Source organism: Podarcis liolepis, assembly GCF_965112155.1.
Source record: "Podarcis liolepis genome assembly, chromosome: 9".
NCBI lineage: Eukaryota > Metazoa > Chordata > Lepidosauria > Squamata > Lacertidae > Podarcis > Podarcis liolepis.
In genome coordinates this window covers 27,825,442-27,852,839 of record NC_139564.1, presented here as the reverse complement: position 1 = coordinate 27,852,839, position 27,398 = coordinate 27,825,442, and the positions used below count along the sequence as shown (strand labels likewise).

Here is a 27,398-nt window from a genome sequence, read left to right as displayed (position 1 = left end):
GCCTAGAACGCAATGGTCCAAGTGGTTTTCTGCTTGTCCCATGCTTTCTAGGTAAAAGTCCATGCAGTTTTCTGTGTGCTCTGCCACTTGCCCTAGGAAAACCTGCTTTTTAACCACTGAATCAGAGCCTTTGTCAATCTGCAGAAAACTCAGCTGATGTTTGCTCTGATTCCATGGTAAAGAGTGGGTTTTGCTTGGGGAAAGAGGTGGAACAAGCGGAAGTGTGTGTGAGCCCTCAGTGTAGACAATTCCAAGATAGATGGGAAAAGATGTTGGGCCAGTATAAAGCAGCACCCTATTTAACTTTAGGATGTACCAAAATGGACAGCATTTTCTGACCAAGAGGCAGATAATGACTAAGAATATGATCTTCAAAGCTGTATCACTGGGGGCTGGCTCAGAGCTTTCTCGCATTTAATCTTGCTGGTGATCCTGCTGATGGTCATGGTCATTCTTGAGCAAGGAACACATGGTTATTGGCTGGTGGCAATTTTCCTGATCCCAGAGGCTGGAAAATGTACCTTTGAAATCATGAAAGTGGCCAGGGTCTATTTCCATCTGAACTAGTTATGGGACTGTTATTGGTAAAAGTGCAATGACAATTGATTTGAATTTGATGTGGTGCTGCAAAATAGTTGTGCCTGTTCTGTGATTTTATTATACTTGCCCAGTGGCATCATATAAGCATGACTGAATTCAAATGCGTTTCTTAACAAGCTGAGAACAGCAGCCCAGATAAATTGATCTAAGAGGCATTTCAATACATTCCCTAAATGGAAAACGCTAAATTTATGAGATTAGAGTGGAAAATGTGTACTATGAATTAGGAAGCAAAACTGCCAAATCCACAGTATATGAATTAAACTCACTAAGGCAAATTTTTTGTTGAGGATCATCTGTTCTACCAGGGATGATTCATTATGGAAGAGATGAGGCTGCATGTGGCTCCACATATGAGGGAACCACCAAAATTCATCCACAGACCCCAGTAATAGGTCATCGCCTTCGTCTTCCTCTGCAGTTCCTGCAGAAATAAATAGATTCATAGAATAACTTTTCCACTTCATTAAAAAAACGCTTTAACAAATATTTGAGGAAAGCACAATGAACTTTAGAATTAGATCACAACAAATTCTGGCAGGAAGATCAACCCAGCCTCATAAGCAACCAACAGCCAAACACAGAAGGCAGCTCACACAGAAGGCAATTCATCTGGTCAAGTCACTTAAGGCAGTTGATGAAGCATCTATGTGGCTAGGTGCCTACCCAGAAAACCAACCACAAAACTGAGAAAGCACCATTAACCGGGGGGGGGGGGGGGAGAGAGAGAGCAAAAATAAAAATAAGGCGCTTGAAATACGATTTATTCCAGGTCTGGAAGAAAAAATTACTTCAAGCACCCTGGTGCAGATTTGGAAAAGAAGTGGCATTAAAAACATTGTGGCTGCATATTTACAAAATCATTCACACGAATTTAAGGGATGGGGTGTGGATCTTTCCAGAGCAACTTAAGACTAACATCTAGAAAACTGGCAAAAACCTTGAGGATGGGATTTCATTTTGCCAGGCTAAGTATTCTAAGACAAGCAGAGCTGTGAGCAATCCAGAATCACCACATTTTACATAAGAATGCTACAGAGTTTGAGGCCAGGGACAGGGTGAGACAGTAATGTCCAAGAAGTCAAACTGTGTGCCTGGTGAGCAATTTCCGCTTGTAGCTAGACTTGCCAATGTGACTGATTAATAGTGCTGAGGGTCAGGGCAGAAGAATGAGTTGTTGGATCCTATTATATGTGCACAACAGACAAGGTAAGGAGCACTACCTTGCTTGAGTGTTTGAACATAAGGTTTTAATTGAATAAAAAAGGTGATATCAATTTGTGACAGCCCATTTATGCAACAGCTATTCCACTGGCGGCCACTTTATTCACAGTGTAACAAAGCAGTCAAAACCAATGGGTGTCATCCTGGTGAAAGATGTTGTGCCTCCTCACAATCCATAAGACTGAACATAAGCATTGTCTTAATAACATCTGTGTTTGAACAACATGTTCAAAGGTGTCATTGGTAACTGCTCCACATTTATGGGAAATTTCCCCCCATGAGATTCACCAGTGCTCTAGCCAAGTATTCTGGAAACTTCTTTGTGACATAATAAATCAAGTAGCTCCCTGAACTGGTGAGATGTTACATTAATCTTATTTGGTGCCATTATTAATAATGGTACCAGTTTCTGAGCCTTACAAATGAACAATCTGTTTTGTTTTTGTTTGCTGTGGTTGTTTATTTAAGATCCTGATTTATCTGGTGTGGTAAATGCAGCCTCATGCATACAACGTCTGCCTTTCTATTGATAAAACTTCTTTTCCTACTGGTGCTCTTTGAGTCAGGGAGGAGCAAGTGGTTTTAGAACTGAAACAGCATTTCAGGCAGCTGAAATGATGCCATAGACTGCTTGGGATCATTAGATTTTAGGAGTTCATTAAAACCAATGACTTTTGTCATTGGACAATATGGCCATTTCAGGGGTGAGCCAACATAAAGAGATCTGTTCTGTGGTAGTTATTTAGATGCACTGCTTTTACATGCCACGAGAGATTCAGGTCTTGTGCACACTGCAGCTACGATGCAAATTAACTAATCCTTTCCCTGTTTCTCAGCACAGCAGCCATTTTACAAACTGTTTCTATTGGTGAGAGTATGGTTAACTAGGGTGCATCTTGACTGGCATCTTTTTTTTTGCACTGTGTAACATTCATAGCTGAGTCAATATTTAGCATTTTCGGCACTCCATTTCTCCTTCTGCACCAGAAGGTGATGACAATGGGCTGCATTCAATGCTGCAGCTACACTTAAGCAACAGAACTTCCTCTTTCTCTTCTGGCCTTTCCATCAACACCACCCAACACCCTCAAAATGGGAGAGTGGGGACTATCTGGAGGTTTGTCCCACGGATCCAATCAGCAAGCCCTAGGGGCTCAGTGGTTTAGACCACAGCACCACCTACCTGCCTTTAATATATATTTCACAAACTCTATTAATGTTTATATTTTTTAATGATTTCTTTTCCCTATGTTTTTAGCTATTCCTGTTTTAGCTGTAAGCCACCTTGAGTCCCTGTCAGGGAAAAAGGTGGAACAAGAAGGAGGAGGAGGAGGAGGAGCAAATATATTGCAGTGCCAACTGACGGTTACTTTAAAATCATTTCCCATTACAGCTGGAGATGGACAAAATAGACTTTGCAACTTTTAGTAATTCCTTTTGTGCCATGTTTCTAGGCACAGGTCTGGGCTTCAAAGCTCCATGTCTCAGCAGAGGTTTCCCCCTGGACCTGGCCCTTTCCCAGGAAAGCCTGTGTTTTACGGCTGAATTGGAGCAAACGGCAATTAGATATTCCAGTTTACAGTAGAATAACATTCTTTTTGCTGCATGTTTACAAAAAGGGAACATGCATCTCAGATAACAGTAACGTTATGGATAAATGTGTGACATGACACATGAAAGCTGGCTGGAAAAACAATCTGCCTGTTCCTCCAGTACCACCTTCTGCCTCATCCTGTGTGTGCAGCAGGGCTGTGGATATCACGATGGCCCCATGACCACAGTAATCCCTGCCAGGATTATTTCACACAAAAAACCAGTGAAGGTTAGCCAAAACAGAAAAAGAACAACAAAAGAAAGAACTCAGGGATATTGTGAGAATAAAATGAGGCGAAGAAAGTTAGGTTTGCCACCTTGACATCCTTGGAGGAAAGCTGGGATATAAATGTAAATCACATGTAAAGAGCAGAGAGGGGGGGGGGGGAATCCAGTATTCAACATCAGCATTGGAAGGGCTGCAGAGTTATCTTATAACAGTTATGACTACAGTGGTACCTTGGTTCTTAAATGCCTTGGTACTCAAACAACTTAGAACCCAAACACTGCAAACCCAGAAGTAAGTATTCCGGTTTGCAAACTTTTTTCGAAAGCCAAACGTGCTCTATTTTGAGTGCCACACTTCCATTTTGAGTGTTACGCTGCGGTCTGTTTTTTGCTATTTATTATGTGTTTTTATTTTTGCGGCTCTTTTTGTTTTGTTTTTGTGACTGTGTGGAATCCAGTACAGCTGCTGACTGATGGATTGTGTGACTGCAGTACATTATTTATTGCTTTCATTTTATGGATCAATGGTCTCGTTAGAGAGTAAAATTCATGTTAAATTGCTGTTTTAGAGGTTGTTTTTAAAAGTTTGGAATGGATTAGTCCATTTTGCATTACTTTCTATGGGAAAGCGCACCGTGGTTTTGGAAAGGACTTCTGGAACGGATTAAGTTTGAAAACCAAGGTACCACAGTAATTATTATTACAGTGCAATCCTATGAATGGAGATGTAAATCCAAATGAGTTCTATTGGGACTTAAACCCAAGTGTGTACCAGGATTGTGGCTTAAAGCTGGTTGATGGTAAGTGCTGATAAGTGGTTTACAATTTAATGCACTTTACAAATTTGACTGGGTTTAACGCGGAATCTCCCAGTCTATCGCTACACAGTTGCATCAATTTGCATAACACTTGTGATTCTATTCAGCAAAGTATTACATAATGTCAAGGAAAACAGCTTTTTCCATTTGTGTTGAACTTGCATACCAGGTCAAACGTCAGTATCTTAATTAAGGCCAAGATTTTAAGAGACAGAAAGAAATTCTCAATAGCAGCTGTCCAGAATTTGGCTGGTGAATCCCAAAATGATAGTTGGAGCTCATTAGCTAATTGCAAGAAACTTGTAGATGCATTCTGAGATAGCGGGATTGCTGCAGTACCAGAATGTCAGAGTTATGACATTACAGTGGATAAGACATCAGCCATACAAACTGATACAACACTGAAAATGTTTGGGATTTGAGTGCCAGACTAACTCACTTTGTAAAATTCACAACATAAGGAAGAGTTGATTGGTTTTCTGGTTTTATCCTCCTGAAGGAAGATTTCTTCTTCCCTTAGGCTCTGAGAGTTCTTCACTCTCATTTCATTTCGTTTTATAGCACAAAGCTGCAACACCAAAATCAATTTCAGCTCCATGCACTGCAAAGACACAAAACGATTGAGACCAATTTTGCTGGTTTCCCCCCCTTACCTGTGTGGTAAAATTTCCCTGAAAATCCCAGGTTGAAAGTGAAATTTGCAATTTGAGCTCTCAAAAGGTTCTGAGTATCAAGCAGAGCCTGAAACAGATATAAATTAAAAATTCATCAGGTACATACATAATCATGTTATTTATGCAGAAGTTGCCCTTTTCTTTCTTCTAACAGGCATACACAGTCATTTCTCTCAGAGCAACAAGAGCAATGTTCTTTTACTCTTGTTGCAGCCCAAACAGCTTGATAATTATACAAAGCCAATTGTAAGAATATAAGGAGGACCTTTTCTGTAAGAAGGATACTATTAGTCATCTGGATCACAGCCTCATATGTTTTGTGTAAAAGGAGAATATTATGCTAAAATATGCACAAAAAGCTTATTCTGCAACTACTTGAATCTAATCTACAGTCTCACTTGGCCATTTTGGAAGCCATTTATTTTAGCTGTCAGCATAAACAGTAGTACATGAATTTAATGCATGCTGAAGTACATGGATTGGTGCAGTTAATCAGGAATGCAAAGGTTGGGGGGCAGATAAACCTTGGCAAAACAGGAATTCAGCAAATTTATTCAGATTCAGGCCTTCTGAATTTGCAGCAGCTTTTGATATAAAATACATTTGCTGACTCCTTTGTAATCTTGCTCCTAGACAGCAGGTGTTCCCACTAGACTAGACTAGACAGTCCAAAAAATAGTCTTAACAGCACAATTCTATTCATGTCTACTAGGGAGTAAGTTTAAATGAGTTCAATGAGGCTTACATCCAGGTAAGTGAATATAGGATTGCAAACTAAATCTGCCCAATATAAAACACATTGAAATAGTCAGTCCTTGAAGTGATAAGTGCATTCAGCTAGGTACTTTTCTTCCAGAAAAAGGGGCAGGTCAAGTCAGATCTAACTGATTAAATGTTCTCTGATTTACAGACACTTCTTGAACTTTATCCAACAATATTACTAACTTCCGCACCTGATCAGGCTGAAAATGCCAGGCTTTTTTGGGGGGGGGGGGGCAGCTTTGGACAAAGTGTGCCCAAGCCCTCAGTGTATCCTTCCTGGGCCACAGTGCCTTTCAAGTGGTATCTCTCCTCAGAGAGCTTCCTGGGTAGTAAAAACAGGAATGAGAAAGGCCACTAACCAGGCCATTTCTTCAAGGGAAATAAGTTTTGCCAACCATGAGGCAGACTAACACAATGGTCTCAATCATGTAACTGAGACCAAACAGACTAAAACAATTACATCAGATTCTGCCCTGCTTACTGGACTCATGACTGAGCAAGAATTTTAACCCTGATTCCCAGTTTGAGGACCCAGCACTCTAGTTGAGACAGTTGTTGGTTAGGCTTCAGCATGGACTTTGCAATTTGCAGTAAACTTTGAAGGTTATGCATATTTTAAACCACGTGATCCTCACCAAAATCAATAAGGGTCATGATGCTGATAAAACCCTGTGTGTCTCTTTGAAAATATAACCCCTGTTTTTTAGTTATTCATTAAATATATGACAATGCAGTTACATAGGCAATTCCCTTCACAATCTGACTTTTTTTTAGTGGTATCTGGCAAGACTTCTATGTGAACTTTTAAATGCCTGCTGAAAACATTTCTATTCAGGCCTATGCAGGCAATTAAGAGTACATCCCCCACAATAAACTATCAATGTTTGTTTGTTTTTAAATTTCTTTTTGCTTTCAACTTGTTTTTAATGTGTTATGATGTTATTGTCTAGTTTTATGCTTTTATATTGTTGTAAACCACTGTGATATATTTTTGTGATACAGTGATATATAAATATTTTTATGAATAGAGACCTTAATTTTCTCTCTCTCCATTGTGCAATGTGCATCGTGCTTTTATACCCCATTTATAATTTTATTTATTTTGATTCATTTATAGAAACATTTGTATACCACTGTGTGACAAAAAACATATCAAAGCAGATTACAGCAATAAAAAAATAAAATCATTTCAATAAGAACAAGTTAAAAAGTTAAAACCAGATCTCAATTAACCATTGTGGAAGGATGCATTCTTGTAATTCTATTTCCTTCACTCCTGATTTTTTCTTGTTCTTTAGACTATTATCAAAAGCTCCCATGTGTTGAACTTATTTTCTTGTTATTGCTTATGTTATTGCTTGTTTTCCTCTTTGTATATACTGCGTTTTTGTTGCTCAATAATTATTATTTTTTAAATGTAACAGAATGGTAAAAGAAACAGGCAGCAGCAGCACCAACGTAGAAGGATGCTGCTATCCTGTGAACTATTTTCTAGACAAACAAGCTGAGCTCACATTTGGTTGTCATGCCTATTATTATTTTCTGGGTAACTTGACATTTTACTTGCCATTTACGTTCTAAAAGAAAAATGTTAAAACACATGAAAAATATATAGCAACAGATGGCTCGGGCTATGTGTGTATATGTGTGTGTAAATTTCAGAGTGTGTGTGGGTATGCTTTCATGGGGGCAGAGTCTATATTTTCATTTCTAAATGCTATTTTGTATACTAAAGATAAGTTGTTGAAAGGTTTTCTCTACTTTTTATGTTTGCTTTCATAAACAGTTCTTCTGAGTATTTGTATTAATAGAACTACATAAACATATTGGTGCATGCTTCATGGCCTACTCACTGATAGAAATTTATTTAGACATATTCAGCTATTGTGCAAGAATTATGTAAGAAAAATAAACCACAGCTGATGTAGTATCAGTTAAGGAAAGAGAAATTGACAGATAAGAAGAAAACTGGTTAAAAGCCACCTTCACATTTTTCAGTAATTTAATGGAGGCTGCAAACAGTTTATAAAACACATAGGTAGGATACTTTTTTTTTTTTACTCTTTTTGGCAGTTTTCGGTCAAATGATACATTATGACAAAGAAAACATTATGAAACAAAAACTGCAGGTAAACCCCTATACATATCTACTCATAAATCAATCCCATTATTTTCAATGAGAGAAACGGGTACAGGATTGCAGCTTTTGTCTAAATGCATTCAGATTTCTATTTAAAACTGAGAGAACAAAAAGTATTGACACTGCCTTTTAATTTATTTTTACACAATCAGCAAAACATGCTTTTGTAGTTGCTGATCATACAGTGGCCTAAGGAAAACCCTTAGTTCAAAATCCTGTTCTCTATTAAGACAACAGGAATTACCAGCAGTTCGGAAAGCCTTTGCTGAGATTTAATGTTTTAAAATGTGATGTACAGTATTTGTATGCTGATTTATGACAAATCACATAATAAAGAAGTTGTATTTAAAGGAGCAAAAAAAAAAAAAAAAAATTAAAAAAATGCATGTTTCCGGAGAAAAGGAATGGGCTAAGCCAACCGCAGAAAATCCTGAGAAATTTCTGCCAATCATCTGCCAGTCCCCAAGAGCTACTGCTCAGCTCACATAGAAAAAGAGGTGGATTCTCAAATGAGTGGAAAAAACACTCATGGTTAAGCACGCTGTCCCAGCAATTCCACTTCAGATTGAGGCCCTCATGGTTGCTTGTCATTAAAATGAAAACAAAACACTGGAAGTGTTGAGGATAGCCTGTGGAACCTCTTGTTTAGCCCTGAATGAGCTTCATGCCACACGTATTCACTGGTACACTTCAGATAAATTAACAACTTGGTTGAACGCATATGGAAATTTTCATCAAGGTACATCTAGTATAGTGGGCCCAAAACAAATTTTGAGAATATTAGATTCAATATTTGTCCAGGATTGAAGGACTTGCCAATTGCAATCTTTAGGTAGAATTGTCCACAGGATACAAATATGACCCATTTCATAATGTGAAACCAAATAGTATAATTATATTGTTGCTTGTATCCCAATCTCCAACCTCCTAGGGGTCCAGTGTTTACTTAGTGTTTGATTTCCATGGAATGAAAGTCGTTGGAGACTCTGATGTCATGATGTCATGATGGTTTAACTTAGACATATAAACAAGCTGAACATAAGTTGGACAGGCTCACAGCATTAACATTCCAACAGATCTTGTTTACCAATTACATTTCAAGGGTGGTCCCCAAAGCCATAGCTTTGGTTTCAGCACACAGAATATGTCTAGCTTTTGTGTCTCCTTTGCCTCCACCTTAAGCCCAGGCTAAGGCTAGCTCTCTCATCCCTTGTTCTCCTACCACTAGGATGACATGGCATCCAGCCGGGTTAATGGAGGAAGAGGCTTATCCTCTTCTGAAAGAACATTACCATCCAATTGTCTCTAGGGCAACATGGCCCAGTATTTAGTAATGCAGATGTGGGTGATTACAGACCCAGCTAGGGCCATTATTTTAACAAAGAGATTAGTTTGACCAGTTTAGTAGGTTCTGTCCCTTCTACAACCTTGCAGATACAGAATCTGCCTTTGTCAGGACCTATAGGCATCATTCAAACAAAACCTCAATCTTATAACAATACGTTTTATTCACTAAGTGTCCAAACCTTCAAACTGTGCAGTCAACTTATAAAATTTATGGTCCTCTACAGAAATCTTCCACCAACAACCTTTAAAAAAAATACAGCAAACAACAGAATCCAGAGTGTGCTATCTTCTTAAGAAATGGTTTGTGGAAATATTTCAAGCTACTGTACCTAATGTTCCTAACAGCTCCTAATTAAACATTTACTCACTTTAAAAATTCCTTTATGGCTTCCCAGAGAGATACGAAACAGGTTACAGGAGTGTTTTCATTGTCAGACAAAACTGTACAAACAGTGATTATATTTTTCCTCTATTAATTCTCTTAATCTGTATTTAATTTAGATACTTACTGGAAACTGTCCATTTTAAAGCCATCTGCTGCAACACAATCATATCCCTGTTTACTCAAAAGCAAGTAAAATGATTTCAGTAGGCACTACATGCAAGCACGTTTAGTGTTGCAGACTTCATGTTCATTTTTAAATGCTTGTTAAAGCTCTTTAGAACTAGCTTTTATATGCATTTTAACTGCTTTTTAAATGACTTTTTATTTTCCAACAATGGATTAACTGCTTCCAGATAAACTGTTACAAATGTTTTAACAGCTGTTTGCCAGCATAAGTAGCCTAAGACACTAGGCTCATTTGCACCTACCACTTTAAATGGATCACTTCTAAGACCTGGTTCACACATAGAGCAATCCACATCGGGTGGCAGCTCATAATACAAGCACAATAGCAGAGTTTTATATGGGAAATAATTTGTTTTAACGTCACAGGATTTGGGCAAAATTTAACCATTTTTACTTCACCTATGTTCATGAAGTTAACATTTGTTTCAATTGCACAACATTACGGACACATGGCTTGTCATATGATGCTATCACTACCATGGATGCATTCTTGACAGCCAACCTAAGCCATTTATCTCTGCCTATTCCTCCCCTCCCCACATGGAATACGTATGAGGATATTGGACTGGTTCCAGACAGATTTAGAGCAGTATACCCACTGAAATCAATGGGAGTTAAGTTGGTAATGACTAACTTAAACCCCAATGATTTTAATGCGCCTGCTCTAACCACGGCCAAGTCTAAATCCAAACTGGTAACTTTAAATTGCCCTAGGAACTAGGCTACTAAAAGGAGGTAGGGCTTTGGCATTAAATAACTACCAAGGCTGATTTTTTAAAATAGTTAGGTATGATCATGTTAGAGATTTCATTCAAATGTTACCTTTGTGACATGGCTGCTATCTCCTCAATGTTTGAAGTTCTACATTACATGGGTACTTCTAATGTTAATAGTCTCAGTGGATGCTGATATAATTAGTACCCATGGGACCTCAGTGACAAATACAAAGCTGCAAATATTGTTTTGACTGACAACTAGTACATGCCTAGGACCAGAGCTTTTTATTTGAAAGCACTCAATGGAACTGAGTATTGTCAGCCATGACAGCCATTATGTACTGGCACCCATGACACTTCTATCAAGATATGAGAACCAGCACCTCGTTTTAAAAAAAACAACCCCAATAGGCTCTGCTTAGAACAATTCAGTAACAGGCTTTAAGAAAAGGGCCTCCTACACTCTGCATCATTAACCAGCAGACCAAGTATGGAACCCTGTTCTGTTGGTCTAACTGTAGACTGCTTAATGCAGAGGCTACACCAGAAGATGTCACTGTTGTTAGAGATCCAGATTGAACCTGCCTTAGCTCTTCCTTATGTTTCTGTCTTTCATCTGGATTTCCTTCCACTTGCCTTAATTTTTTTATCTGGTTTTCAGGGCCCATTCCAAGAAGGTAATGGTTTCACCAGAAACTGAAGACCTTTGCCAGCAGGCTAAATTTCCTAGCTCTGGCACCAAGCTTGGCCCTTGTGAGCAAAGAAACTTGAACACAACTATTCCACAAACATGGGCAAGCTTTGATGTGCTGGCTCAGTTGCTTAGAGGGTGCTGATAATGCCAAGGTTGTGGGTTCGATCCCTGTATGGGCCAGTTGCATATTCCTGCATTGTAGGGGGTTGGCTAGAGCCCCCTCCAACTCTACAATTCTATGATTCTATGAATGCCATCACTCAAAGTTTAAAGCATGGTAAATCAACACACCAGCACAGAACTTAAAATACTACAGCATGGCTTACAGATTTTTGTTTGCATTATTTCCAAAGGTTGTTGCAGAGAAAACTAGAGTCTCAGAACAGATATTTTATGACCTGCTGTCCAAACCATAAAACATTTCAAGCAGTCAAAATTCCAATTGCTTTTTATTGCACAGAGATATCATTAGAAAAACAAACAACAGCGGCTACAGCAGGAAAAAGCCCATCACTTGCTACTTGAGAAACTCAGGTTTATATTCTGAGGTTCAACAATGTATAATTTAGACAGCTTAAAAACAATATCACCACACACTGTATAATTGAAAACCTGGCTACACTCTAATAAAAAAGTTTTTGGGCTTGGTTTTCCTTTCCCACAAATAATATAGGAACCAGCATTCCTTGTTACTTTCTTGTATCAATCAATCAAACACAAAAACACCCCCCCCCCTGTAACGCACAGTACTGTATTGGGCTACATAACCCTGAAAACCATGCAAACCGACTCTCCATAGTGTGGGAAAGAGGTAACCAAAGAGTAGGGCCATATCAGTTTCATTTTTCCAACACGGACAAGCAGCAGCAGTGACAAATCTTCACAAGTGGTTCATTATAAAGTGCTGTTCTGTGAGCTGATGTCACATAATGGCTAGTGTGAAGGATGGGCAAGCTAAGAAATAGGAAGGACCTGGGTATGAGCTTTGCCTCCAATATTAAATCACCAGGTAGCAAGACTCTCTTAGGAAAATTCCCACCCATCACCACTGACAAAGTGGGAGCTATTGGGCTGTCTGTATCAACATGCACCTTGTGCATAGTCTGGTTTATTAAGCCAAGTTTCTTCGCTCACTGTTACAAATGAGTACAGCCAATTTATGTGAAGTTCTGATGAAAAAATATGAAAAGACAACTATCAGTACTTATCAATGAAATTCTGAAGAGGGACTCTAGATCAGTAGTAGAGTGCATATTTTGCATGGAAAAGATCCGAGGTTCAATCTCTCACATCTCCTATTTTAGATTCAGGTAGGTAGCCATGTTGGTCTGATACAGTCAAAATAAATAAAAAAAATAAAAATTGTCCAGTAGCACCTTAGAGACCAACTAAATTGGTTCTGGGTATAAGCTTTCGTGTGTATGGACACAAAAGCTTATGCCCAGAACCAACTTAGTTGGTCTCTAAAATGCTAATGGACATTTTATATATATATATATATATATATATATATTTGTTTTCGTAGATTTTCACGGGTACAGGAATGCAGGTTTTGGTGTCCTCGGGTGTCTTCCCGTGTAAAAGTTGGGGTGTCTAGGCGACGTTTCGACGAGGTCTCACTCGTCATCTTCAGGCTGGTGCTTTCGGCTTCTTGTTCCAGTAACAAGAAGCCGAAAGCACCAGCCTGAAGATGACGAGTGAGACCTCGTCGAAACGTCGCCTAGACACCCCAACTTTTACACGGGAAGACACCCGAGGACACCAAAACCTGCATATATATATATATATATATATATATATATATATATATATATGCTTTCGTAGATTTTCACGGGTACAGGAATGCAGGTTTTGGTGTTTTCGGGTGTCTTCCCGTGTAAGAGTTGGGGTGTCTAGGCGACGTTTCGACGAGGTCTCACTCGTCATCTTCAGGCTGGTGCTTTCGGCTTCTTGTTACTGGAACAGAGCTCTGTTTGGCTCTGTTCCAGTAACAAGAAGCCGAAAGCACCAGCCTGAAGATGACGAGTGAGACCTCGTCGAAACGTCGCCTAGACACCCCAACTCTTACACGGGAAGACACCCGAAAACACCAAAACCTGCATATATATATATATATATATATATATATATATATATATATATCCTATTTTGTTATCCTAAGAAGCTTGCTAGGGACACGGGTGGTGCTGTGGGTTAAACCACAGAGCCTAGGACTTGCCGATCAGAAGGTCAGCGGTTTGAATCCCCGTGACGGGGTGAGCTCCTGTTGCTCGGTCCCTGCTCCTGCCAACCTAACAGTTCGAAAGCACATCAAAGTGCAAGTAGATAAATAGGTACCGCTCTGGCGGGAAGGTAAATGGTGTTTCCATGTGCTGCTCTGGTTCACCAGAAGCGGTTTACTCATGCTGGCCACATGACCCGGAAGCTGTACGCCAGCTCCCTCGGCCAGTAAAGCGAGATGAGCGCTACAACCCCAGAGTCGGTCACGACTGGACCTAATGGTCAGGGGTCCCTTTCCCTTTTTAAGAAGCTTGCTACTCACAAACAAGTAACACATTCCAAATTCCATATAAATTTCAATACATTTGTAGCCATTTTTAGAACTGCACATGCTCTAGATAAAATAAATGTTAAGAAAGAAGTTTTGTGCAGACTTTAAAATAGAACGTGGAGGTAGGAAAGTTCCTAATTGCTTATTTGTGTTTTGTTTCCTTATTAGAAACAGGACATATTAATACACCAAAACATGATGTTTCACATGTACATTAGATATAAATGAAGCTACTTTGTAACTTACACCAGCTTTGTAAATGGACACAGGAGATAGGCAAGGGAAAATGGAAAATGTTTTTTTGTTATAAATTGGAATTATTTAAAACAGTTAATAATAGTAAAAAAGAAAAGGAATAAAAGGACTGCTTCTGTCAGTCAGAGGAGACAACATTGGCCTGGGTGTATCAAGAGCCTAACTCCTTAAAAGGCATCTTCATATGGCTTTAGCTCTATGCAAGGCTTGCAAAAAGAAAAGAAAAATGTGATAGGGAGAATATTCTGCAGGAAAATACGGATAATACCTCGGTCAGCTGCAGTGACTAAAACCAAACGAAGACTGAATTGCTACACGGCAATGTTAGTGTCTCACGAGTCAGCACCTCAAAAAGTCATGTCATGCTACCTCACACCTCAGGCTATCAATCTATCCAGTCTAGCAGTGTATAGTTTGATTGACACCAACAACTCAGAAAGGTCCCCCCCCAAACCCCCCCCCCCAGACCTGTTATTCAAGATTCTCTTAACTGGAAGTGTCAGGGATTGAACCTTCCTGCTAAACTGAAAGCTGTGATCTTAATCACAATAACGACAAAAAAAGAGCTATATGGAAGCCTTAGCTAAAATCTATGTCGTTTTGCACAACTACCACCTCTGAAGTTCAGCTACTGTTCTATAGCATACCTGCATTAGAATTCTGATAGCTGTATGCCTTTCTACACCTGACCATTATTTAACATCTGCCCTGCTCCAAATGATCAGCAGGTATGGGTTGGCCCATTGTATGTGCACAGCAGCAGTCTATGTACAAGAATAACATTTATAGGACAGTATATAGGTCTTTTATGCAATATACCCAACCATGCTGAGGGTAGGTATCCATTTTCAGAGGCCAGTGTGGGGCTGTCACCATGTTTAGATCAGCCCTTGGTACTGAAACTCCTGAACTTTGTTTTGAGAACATTATATGGAAAGGGGGCTCGTAAACAAATGCTGTTTTGTGCTATACATTTGGTTTCAAGTTGGAGGCAATTCTTTTATCTCCAAAGAAAGAGAAGAAAACAAAGATGGTGGGAAAGAGAAAAATAAAAGAAGTAGTAGCAGCAGGAACAATCCTTTTGAAGTGTTCAGCAATAGACATTTTATTTGAAACCCTCCAAGGGCTTGGGCCCAAGGTGGCAACTCTGTTTTTTTCCTTTATTTTGAATTGATTTTTTAACTGTGATCTTCAAGAATCAGTCACATAGTGTTAATTAATTTTTTTACAGGTGACATATAGAGGTGGAATAACATTTTCTACTAATCTATTTGGAAAAGGTGGCCAAATCAGCCACATCAACTTTCACATTGTTCTTTTTGATCTTTGTAGATAGAGAAAAGAAAGCCAAAGTTGGTTTTTTACAGCTCCATTATATTCATCTTTCATTTTAATTCCCAGGAGACCAGCCCTACCATTTAATAAACCTGAGACGATACCAACTAAGGGCACTTCTAGATGTCCTGGTTATTGAGCATTCATTCTGATTGCTCAATTGCAAGGAGGTTAGACATTGTTGTGTCAAAGCAAGAGTTACCACACACTTTCCAAAGCATTCTCCAATCACATTCTTAACACAAAAGTCTCATTTTGACGCGACTGGGTTTGTTGCTCAAGACCTCCTAATCAACTATAATTGCACAACCTGAATTTGCTGGTATGTGATTGAATCCCACCAGAAATTAGAGATAGTCTGGAACCACCTTAGGAGCACTTTCAGCATTTGACAAAAGACATATGCACGCATTTACTAGGCAAACATGAAAGATTTCCAGTTTTCTTCACTCCATTCCTGAACTATTACAGTCAATAGCTAGACTGAAGACCAAGTTGTAGAAGCAAAGAAATGAAGCATTAAAACCCAGCAGGTCACTTGGCTAAAACCGAGCCTTCACCATTATCCAAAAAGCATATTTGTTATTGACCCAACTAGGAATGTTCTCTTAAAGCTTCCCATTCTTTTGGGGTTGCATGTAATATGGAAGAGTCTAGAATGCTGATTATGGTTGCAATTTTATACACACTTACCTGGGAGTGTCCCATAGGAAATAATAGGACTTAATTCTGAGCAAACATGTACAGGATTGCACTGCAAAACAGCCAATTTAGGACTCATTTGTAGAGATGCAGCATTCTAGGATGCAGGCAGGGAGGTATCACAGAAACACCCCCAGAGGAATCTTGCCACCCCATCAGCATTTAATTTAGGGAGAAAGGATGGTGTCTGACAAGGTTGCTGGATTTGATATCAGGCTCAGAAATAATTATATTTCCCAACTTTTAGAAATAAGGTGACTAGTCTTGAAGGAGTGCCACCCATCACTATGCTGGGCACATTTTGAGTGAGGAACATGAGATGAATTGTTTGCACTACTCCTGCATTTTAGTTTGAGTAACAGCTTGCCAAGTGAGGTTTCGTGCAGTGTTTTGGAATTAGGTGTGTGATTTAGAACTCTAGAAATTACAGGGCCACTCAGTTTTCTGGTGAGTTCTCTGGTCCAAACCCATCAACAGCAAATAGAGCTGGAGAAAAAAAATCAATGCACAGATTGCTTAATCTTTAGAAACCTAGAAAAAACTATTTTGTAGCAGCACCACAAATATATATATATATAGAGAGAGAGAGAGAGAGAGGAAATGGGAAGAGGAGAAGCAAAGTAGATTCTGATGGTTAAGAGACTGAGCTATGAATCAGAAAGTCCATCGTTAGAATGGTCTAATTATTAGCATGTCACACTAAGATGGTGTAGTGCAAACATATGAGTGTGAAAGCTCTGGGAGAGGAGATTGAAGCCACTTTGCTCCTCACCAATCATTTTGCTTTTTCACCTTACTGAGCTCACCCATGATTTGGGTTACTGTGTCATCCGCACCAGGGCACAATGTTTAGGTCTCCTGGGCAAACCATGGGCCATAAAGGTTTGTCCTGTGGTTTACTGTTACAGTTCATGGTTAGTTTGACATGACAGGAAAATGACTAGGGAGGAGCAAAAGCAGTCACATGGCCTCTACAGGAGCCTGCAAGTTCCTCCTAAGCCATGGTTAAATAGACATTTCATTGAAACTTTTTTTAAAAAGTCTACAAGGGAACAACTTTGTGATTACAAAACACTGCAAGCAAAGATAGATATTTTCTTTTAAAAAAGAAAGACATGCTCCCATAATCTGATGGAAATCTAATAAATATATATGAACATGAAAGTAAGTTTCCAATGAACCATGTGCACTGAATTGAACATGATTTAAATTGTATTAGAACTGCATAGGCAGTCATTTTCTGCTGCTGGTCTCTTACTGCTACGTGTTTATCACCGAAAACCATGTGCCCAAAAAGTCAGCAAAAAGGAACTTCATATTAGAATAAGGAAGGATGTGAACTAAAATGATACCTACCCCTTGTCTTTGTTTGCCCTGGCAACACAATTACTAGAGCTACTATGCTCATTCACATGAGTGTCCACTTATACTGGAGTGTAGAATCAATGGCCCTCCAGATGTTGCTGCACTACAACTTCTATCCCCTGATATACACCATTGCATGCCAGCAAATGACCTTCCACAGTTTGTCTTGCCCAGTGGACATCACTATGCAATACATCTCAGACAATAAGAACATATAATGAAGGCAGTAGGGTAGCATATCAATTTCCTTGAATGCTCCACCTCTTATCTTAGAATTGCTGTATGTAGACCAATTTCAGAATTAAAGCATGAAGCTGCAAAAAGTGAACTCCTTAATCATAGAATCATAGAATCATAGAATCATAGAATCATAGAGTTGGAAGAGACCACAAGGGCCATCAAGTCCAACCCCCTGCCAAGCAGGAAACACCATCAGAGCACTCCTGACATATGGTTGTCAAGCCTCTGCTTAAAGACCTCCAAAGAAGGAGACTCCACCACACTCCTTGGCAGCAAATTCCACTGTCGAACAGCTCTTACTGTCAGGAAGTTCTTCCTAATGTTTAGGTGGAATCTTCTTTCTTGTAGTTTGGATCCATTGCTCCGTGTCCGCTTCTCTAATGACTTTGATTATGCCCCTTAGGGCTCAAGTAAGAGTTATGAGCGATTCTTGCAGTACATGAAGAATATTCCACCTCACATTAAGTTGCATGTTGTATTCACAGAGATTAAAGACAGAAAACCATCCATTCTTTTCACATCTGATTCCTTCTTTTTTTTTTACTCATTAGGCATGACTCAAGGCATTCCCTTGATCTCTCAACTCAAATATCCTGTTTTAATTACCGTGTTATTTTAAAGCAGAATTGTTTTATTGCATATTTTAGTTATTTACTTTTACATTTTAATCTTTTAATGGGACTGCTTTACTGTTTCCAAACAAACATTCCAAACATTTATTTACTGATTTTCCAATTCAGGCAATCTGTACAATACTACTACAATGAAAACATCAACTATTAGGGCAGAGGTTAAACTAGGTGGCTGGACTAGAATGGGACATTTTAACTGTACATTTTTTAAATTCTAACACATGTAATTGGTTTTTATACTTGCAAGCCACTTAGAAACCTACTTTGGAATTAAGTGATGTATATGTATGTTTTATATATATATATATATATATATATATATATATATATATATATGCAGGTTTTGGTGTCCTCGGGTGTCTTCCCGTGTAAAAGTTGGGGTGTCTAGGCGACGTTTCGACGAGGTCTCACTCGTCATCTTCAGGCTGGTGCTTTCGGCTTCTTGTTACTGGAACAGAGCGGGATCTCAGTGTTTGAGTTCCTATAAATACTGTAGAGGGGTGTGGTGTATTGCCTCAAAAGTTCTGGGCAGAGGGGAAGTTCCCAGGCTAGTGTTCTTTTCTTCTTTTGTTCCTTAATTACTTGAGGGATATCTTGAGTGATTTCTTGAGTGATATTCTGAGTACCACTTAGGTGGGTCATTAGGTGTGGATTAGTTGCTAAAGCCTTCGTGTCTTGACCTCTTGAATTTGTGAAGAGTTTTTCTGGGAAGATGGCTGTACTGCACTTAGTTGTGCTTTGGCTTGGCTTCGTGTATAGGGGCGAGCTGTGGTTTTGTGCCCTGTGCCAGCCAGATCTGTGTAGGGATTGCAGGGGGGTGCAGCATCCGGAGGTGCCACTATGGTTTGGTTACTGGATGGTGTCTGTAATTTATCTGTGGAGAGGGTCTGGGTTTGGGTCTGGTGTGGTTGATTGGTGGTGGCGTTCTGTGTGCCTCTGGATCTGGTGTCGGTTTTTGTGGGGAGGGCTAATTTCCAGATGTCTGGCAGGCGGGACGTGTCGTCACGCTTGTTCATGTTGTGAGGGTGTTTCTCTATCTCGATGGCTTCCATGATTATTCTCTTGTGGTGATGTTCCATGTTAAAGAGCAATTTGGAATCTGCAAAATTAATTTCGTGTCCTGTTTCTTTCATGTGTTGGAAAAGAGAGGAAGATTTTTCTTCTTTTTTGACGGCATTCTTGTGTTCTGCGATACGTGCATTTATTCGTCTGTTTGTTTGTCCAATGTACGTGGCTGGGCAGACTTTGCAGGGTATTTCATAGACCCCTTGGTTTTCCAACTGGATTTTATCTTTGGGGTTTCTGAGGATATTGGCTATTTTTTGGTTGGTGCAAAAGGCTGTTTTGATATTGTGTTTATGGAGGATTTTGCTAATTTTATCTGTAGTGCCCTTGATATAAGGAAGGAGGGCCATGCCATTGTTTTCTTCCGTGTCTTGGTTTTTGGGGGGTGTTTCTTTTTGGATTAGCTTCTTAACCCTGTTTTGCTGGTATCCATTGGCGATTAACACATTTGAGAGATTCTGTAACTCAGTTGTCAAGTGGTCTTTGTCAGCCAGGCGTTTGGTTCTGGAGATGAGGGTCTTGGCTACGGAGTTTATTTGTGCAGGGTGGTGGTGTGATTGAGCATGTAAGTAGCGGTTGGTGTGTGTTTTTTTCCGGTAGATAGTGTGTCCTAGGGAGCCATCAGGTTTTTTGTAGATTAGGACGTCAAGGAAGGGAAGCTGGTTGTTGGCTTCTATTTCCATAGTGAATTGTATTTTGGGGTGTAGGCTGTTGAGATGTGTGAGGAAGCTATCTAGTTTTTCTTTCCCGTGTGGCCAAATTACAAAGGTGTCGTCAACATATCTGAGCCAAAGTTTGGGTTTGTGTTCTGACTTGTCTAAAGCATTGGTTTCAAAGTGTTCCATGTACAGATTTGCGATGACCGGTGAGAGGGGTGATCCCATAGGTGCTCCTTCTATCTGTTTGTATCTTTGTCCATTGTGGATGAAGTACGTGTTGGTTAGGCAGTGGTTGGTCAGGTCCAGGATGTATTCGGGGGGATTGTATTTGTTTTGAATGGCTGTCAAGGCTTCATTAATGGGCACTTGTGTGAAGAGAGATACAACATCGAAGCTCACAAGTAGGTCATCGGGATGTAGGTTTTGCTTCTTTATTGTTTCTATGAACTGGAAGGAGTTTGTAACGTGTGAAGAGATGGATTCTGCATAGGGCTGAAGTTGCTTAGCGAGAAATTTAGCGAGATTTTGTAGAGGTGAGCCTATGGAGAAGAAAAGAACACTAGCCTGGGAACTTCCCCTCTGCCCAGAACTTTTGAGGCAATACACCACACCCCTCTACAGTATTTATAGGAACTCAAACACTGAGATCCCGCTCTGTTCCAGTAACAAGAAGCCGAAAGCACCAGCCTGAAGATGACGAGTGAGACCTCGTCGAAACGTCGCCTAGACACCCCAACTTTTACACGGGAAGACACCCGAGGACACCAAAACCTGCATTCCTGTACCCGTGAAAATCTACGAAAACATATATATATATATATATACTTTTGATAATCTGTCTTATAAAGACTAGATTTCTTACTTTGGTTCTATGCTGCAATATGATATTTAAGCACCAGAGCACTTCAGATTGTCACAGCTAAAATAAGTCATTTCATAGACTTTTGCAAAATGGGACTATCAAAGCACATTTTCAATGTATTATGTTTCATGTATGGTTTTTCTGTCTGCAAATTTCAGAATAAATTACTAGTTTTAGCAGTGGCGTAGCGTGGGTTGTCAGCACCCGGGGCAAGGCAAGTAATTTGTGCCCCCTAACCCGTGGATTTGCCCCCCCTAACCCATGGATTTGCCCCCCCCCTAACCTGTGGATTTGCGCCCCCTAACCCGCAGATGTTGCACCCGGCCCCCCTGCACCCCCCACACTACGCCACTGAGTTTTAGAAACATGTGGATGCTACCAACTCCTACCCCTGGGAGTAATTTTGTAAGCCTTATTGAACTGCATTTTGTTCAAATCTGCTGTGGTGTTTTAAGCAAGCATAAATCTCCAAATTCACTTTGAAATGATGCTTTAGATGAAATATGGTGACAATACTTAACTTTGATTCTGAAAGTATGTGTTTGCTCTTTTCTTGATGCTGCATGCTTTCCATTTTATTCATGGTTACATTTTTTTCTGTAATTTTGTTATGGCCCATGGCTAATACAAATAAGATTTTATAGTTCTGATATTTCAGACGTGTGCTTCATGCCATCAAATCTGTCACTAGTGCCTAAGCTCACTAAGTGAAATTCACTTATTTTATTTATTTAAACACCATTTACTTTGACAGCTTTAAGAACTAGAATTATATTATCCATCCAAGCTCCCTAATTTGAAAGCCATGAACAAAAGGAAATATATATCATATTGTTCTGCAAATCAGTTTCCAGTGTGAAAATTGTGAGAAAACTACTCGGACGATTCTCCAGCAGTGTCTGTACCTTACATACTACTCCATCAATGCTGCATTCAGTAAGCTTTTGGCATCTACCACTGTTGCCCATTACAACCAATGCTCATTGGTAAAAGACCCTACTCTGCCATTTCACCCCTTGCCTGTGTTCTTAAGTTCGCTGTTACAAAAGCTCCTACTACACTCTCTTTATACTCATTCATATAAGGATACACACACACACACACACACACACCTATCAGATGTATTTATTATTATTTTATTATTTATTACATTTGTATACCGCCCTTCACCCAAGCATCACAGGGTGGTTTGTATCCCCCATCCACGCATATGCTCTTTTGGCACTGGCTTCTTCTTCTTTTTCAGCAGCAAGTTAAGCTCATGAGTGGTACTGGAAACACCTTGGACCAAAGGTGGATCTACACACTGGGGGGGGGAGCTATAAATAATTCATAAATTAAAGAAATTTAAAGGAAAAAACCCTATGTAAAATTGCATAGAAAAGTTTTGTGCTCTACAACACCATCTAGTGTTGCATGTTTATAACACATACAAAACACTTTCTTGACTAATGTAGCTGAGTCCCAAGTCACCAAATTGTAACACCTCCCCTCCCACCCTGACTGCTAGCTCCCTACAATATTCATACAATGCCCCTGTGCTGTGCTATGATGTGAAGAACTCTCAGCTTGCATTAATGTGGAGGCAAACATCCTCCATAGTGGTCTCTACCTTATGAAACTATCTTCCCATACCCTGAATGCGGCTGGCACCAACAGCAGTGTTCTTCCATTGCATTCATCCATTGTGTATTTGTGCCCAGGTCCAGGCAGTACTCGACTGCTGATGCTAGGTTTTTTTTGTTTTACTTTAGTTCAATACTATACTGATATGTTTTATTGTGACTGCATTAGATTATTGTAGCAAACCACTTTAGAATTTTTTTTTCAAAAATGAAAAGCTATCTAGAAATGCTTTTAGCTAAATAAAATATCATTAGTTGATGAAATCCACATGAGGCAGAAGATTTTTGGGGTGCATTAAATGGCAGCTATTTTTTCCAATTATTTATAGTTTTAATATATTGAGTAATCTCTGACTGGAAACAACTAGAGGTGCATGCATGTTTAGATGGGAACTATGCCAAGAATTAGTGTGGCCTTGGTACATGGGTCTGTTGTTGTTGAATCTCAACATAGAAAGCTCATTGGATAAATCTGCCCTCGTCTATTACCCTTTTCCCCTTCCACCTTCCAAGATGCACCTGCATTAATTTGCCAGCCTGAAATGAGTAGCGCACAGGTGCAAAACATGTGCAACCTCCTTGTTCAGCACCTTATTTTCAGTTGAGACATGTGATGCATTGAGTAGAATAGCACAATCCAATATGATAGTATTCACACAAAAATATGCCTTTCGATAACTGATTTTCAACTGATTTACATTATCTTTACCTCATTCGCTCATTGTGTCATTGTGCTGCTGAGGACAACTCCTTCCATATCAATAGTAATGAAGATGCATTGCATCTGACACTGCTAACAACATCTTTAATGGAATGCATTAACTTTGAATAGATTACAGTTTAATGAGATATTTTCTCCAGATTCTGTGTAACATAACAGCTATTTAAAGAGCTGTTTCTATTACAGTTTTAGAATTCATCTCCATCCTGGAATTTAAGGCTTTTAAAATAAATAAATAAAAAGACAGTGACAATAAGTCTTCTTTAAAGAGAATATGCTGTTGCACACCTTTAAGTTTCCCCCGAGCAACTGAAGAGAGAAGTTGCTTTTCCTGTGCCTACTACTACTTTTTAAAGTTTATCACTTTATTGAATTATTCATATCATAAACAAATGTTTACATACTAGGGCAATTCTCATACATCATGCTATACCACCATGTGAAAGCAACAGGTTTTCAAATGTTTTGGACTTTCATACCCAGGATTTGCAGAAAATGAGAGATTTGCCATTGGCATTAAATAGAAGAGCATACATCTTTAACTGTTTTAAGAAATGAAAGCTACAGCTACATAATATATAGCTTTTACCATTTGTTGTTTTTCTTATATGTGTCTATCAAACTGCTTAAATACCCCTAACCTTTGAATTGCTAATTCAAAATGGTATTTTACAAAGCAATGTATTTAATTGTTGTTTTACAGTAAATTTAATGTCAGTTCAATTGAGTCTGCGATTACTAACCAAAAGGGTATCCAGAATTAAAATGTTGCTCTCTCACACACTTTCTCCTTTGTATCTTACATTCTCGACTATTTAATGCACTTTCTGGTATTCTGAGCACACAAAGCCAAAGTAATAAATTGCTGATAGATTCTTGGACCATGTTGTTTGGGTTTTGCAGGGTATTCTCTGGCCATCTGTTTTACCACCCAACTTCTCTTAATAAGGAAGAGGAAAAAGCTGAAGAGTAGAAAAATAGCTTTCTTCAAAGGTTACACCTCTGCACACAAATGAATACTTCATTTGGAATACAACATAAGACATATAGAAATTAAACTCCACAAAAGCCTATGATATCAATATATAGAAGACATTTCATATTATAATTATTATTATTAGTGTGTATATTTAGGATTGCAGTAATTAATCTACATGAACACAATTTGCATTACTAAACCAATTTAATAATAATAATAATAATAATAATAATAATAATAATAATAATTTATTTATATCCCACCCATCTGGCTAGATTTCCAAATGAATTTGCTGAAGGTGTTTACAGTGAGATTCCATGCTCGATGTAGCTGGTACATTATCCAGAAGTCTCCCCCTTTCTAGCCAGGGACTGAGGTATTTGTTTATTCTAATAGAGTCTTCAGAGGATGATACAACCTATATTTGGTCTAGGTAATCCTTTTATCAAGCATAGAACTTACATAACTACATAATGATTAACTCACTAACAAGGATGTTCCCAGAGACTGGATAGTTTGCATTACTGGGAATAATTCAGGGGCGCTGATATCACTAAATATGATTGGATTCCAATATATACCCAATAAGATATTATGGTGAATTTTCCTGTAGAATGGCTGCAAACTCCCACTTGGCACTGAAAAGGGCTTACTGGCATTCATCTAGGACATGGGTCATGATGTTTTGTAGTTGGTAACTCATTAAAAGAAGAGTACATAATGCACATGTTCTGATTGTTTATTTTGCAAGAGCTGGTTCTGTCCACAGATCCCTTTGGGGTCAAACTGCCCTATGCAGAGTTTTTGCTGTCTTCAAAACATTAAGTTCTGTACACAAAGAAAGTAAATGACATAACTGAAGGAGAGAAGCAACATTGCTCCTGGAGAATACAGTCATGGAAACAGAACTCAGGATGCGATTACTGAGACACAAGGAGGCCTGATTCTCAGAAGCTTAATGCTCTGTGGCTGCTGTAACCATAAGGGCATCCATTTATTTCCTCCCATAGAAACAAACAGTTGACATGTACAGGTATGGGGAAAATCAACTCCTTTCTGAGCATGTTTTAGCAGCATTTCTGTTATAAGTGTTCTGTTAAAAAGCAATGAGTTTGCCACTAAATGATTTGTCCCCGTTCTTTAAAAATGTGGAAACTGCACTGCATTTTACCTTTGCTGCAAATCAAAACCAGTGCTGCAGTAACTATTACTGCAGAGCATTTGAAAGAGAATGGGAAATGGTCAAGATAAAAAGGCAAAATTGCATCTATATAACAGCATGATGTGTAGGCTATCTGGTAATAGTTTAACAAACTTTCCTCAGTAGGGACTCCTTGACTGCAAACCACACCTTTCTTTGAAATAATGAGTAGGGCAAAGAGAAGAGCTCAGGAATATTTTGCCCCAGGCTATCTTATGGTTGAAATCAGTAACTAAGCTTGAGTTTTACCCACACTTACGGTACATGGAAGCAAGCCTCATGCAAGTCAATGAGACAAACTTCTTCATAGGCATGACACAGGGTTGCATTGCAGACACTTTCAGGCTCACTTCATCAAATGATACTCTGGAACCCAACATGAGCTAAAATACTGCTTACACAGTCTATTTTCATGAGCAATGCAACATGCAAAATACAAAACAATGCAGATTCACAGCTCTGCTTAAGCTCAGAAACTGAGATTCTTCTTTTCAGTCATATCACTTGCATTAATTGTCCACAACAGCAGCAATAAATAAACAAATTCAAGATTGCTAACATCTTGTCAAAAGAAATTATGGCCAATGCAAGTTATCAAAACAAATAAACAGCAAGATTAGTCAGTCTCAAAGACCCTTTATTAACTATTAAATTGAATCGGATGCTAGTAATAGTGCAATCCACCCAAAAGTCGAAGTGCTTGATTTAAGTCATTTTAGTTCAATGGAATGAAACCCATCTTGTAAATAAGTATTTCACCTGGTTTCTAGATTGGGCTGTCTAAGACAGTCATCCTGCTTGATTGCATACATGTGGTACAAGGGAGATAAAGCTAAAAGAGAGAGAGCGCTCCAAAATAAAATTAGTTCAATTTAAAAATCTCACTTTGCACCCAAAGTTTGAGTAATATCACTGTAGCATAGAAGGCCCTTTTTTTGCACACTTTACCTGAACATCATTGGCCTTCATCCTTGTTCCTTCCTTTCCAACAAAGATGTCATCGATGTCAACAAGAATGTATCTATCCAAGGACAATGTAAGCCTCTTGCCAGTCAAGAATGAAATAGCATCTATAAATATGAGCTTGTGCAGCCAAAAGTTCAAATTGTTGCCAAAAAGAACACGTTGAATCCCATCATGAAGACCCAAGTCATGAACAACAGTTGCATGGAAAGAACTTTTAATTACAGGAGGTGGGAGGTTTTCAGGTGTTTTTACTTTTGCAAATATAACAGGTTGGTAGGCTGAATGATTTATGTGGAAAACTGTCCAGTCATTTCCTGGCAAAGGACCTTTATCAAACTTAGATGATTTAGTCATATGGAGCAGAGAAGAATAAGGGTTGATGCAACAGTCCTTAACACCCACATTACCATGAATGTGAAAAGGAAAACCTTTTAACTGAGAAGTCTGTAGAGAGTTCTCACTGCTCTTATGGAATCCGATCATTCCAACACCATATTCTCCACAGTATTTGTCTAGAAGGCCTCGATTCCAGGAATCCATATTCACATACTTAAAGATATTCTCAAATATTATGAGAATGTATTTGCCTTTGTTTTTATCTATAAGCACAGGAAGATCACCTTTCCCAGAAGCAATCTCAATATGATATTGGAACCTGCTGGATTCTAAAATCATTATTATGTCCTGGCCAAGTGCAGAGTACTGGCTTTCCACAAAAACTAGTACCACAGGATCAGTCCTTAAGGGATCAATGGGCTTAACCATCTTCCACGGTGCTAACTTGTATGACAACAGTACTGGAAGGTCTCCACATTCCACCTCTGAAGAGATCTCAGAAAGTTCATTTTCCTGTTTGTAGCCATTGTACAAATA

The 27,398-nt window shown here is 39.0% G+C and overlaps 1 protein-coding gene across 1 annotated transcript in view; it reads right to left on the bottom strand.

Annotated features, from left to right (window-relative positions):
- LOC310686519 (bifunctional heparan sulfate N-deacetylase/N-sulfotransferase 3-like) overlaps nucleotides 1-27,392 on the bottom strand; it is a 60,203-nt gene extending 32,811 nt beyond the window's left edge. The window contains exons 1-3 of the mRNA XM_083460260.1: nucleotides 26,508-27,392; nucleotides 5,117-5,204; nucleotides 870-1,024 (exon numbers count right to left, since the gene is read on the bottom strand). Coding sequence (XP_083316386.1) covers nucleotides 870-1,024; nucleotides 5,117-5,204; nucleotides 26,508-27,290 — 1,026 coding nt within the window. The 5' untranslated portion in view covers nucleotides 27,291-27,392. The remainder of the gene's footprint in view (nucleotides 1-869; nucleotides 1,025-5,116; nucleotides 5,205-26,507) is intronic.
- Between the last annotated feature and the right edge of the window lie 6 nt (nucleotides 27,393-27,398).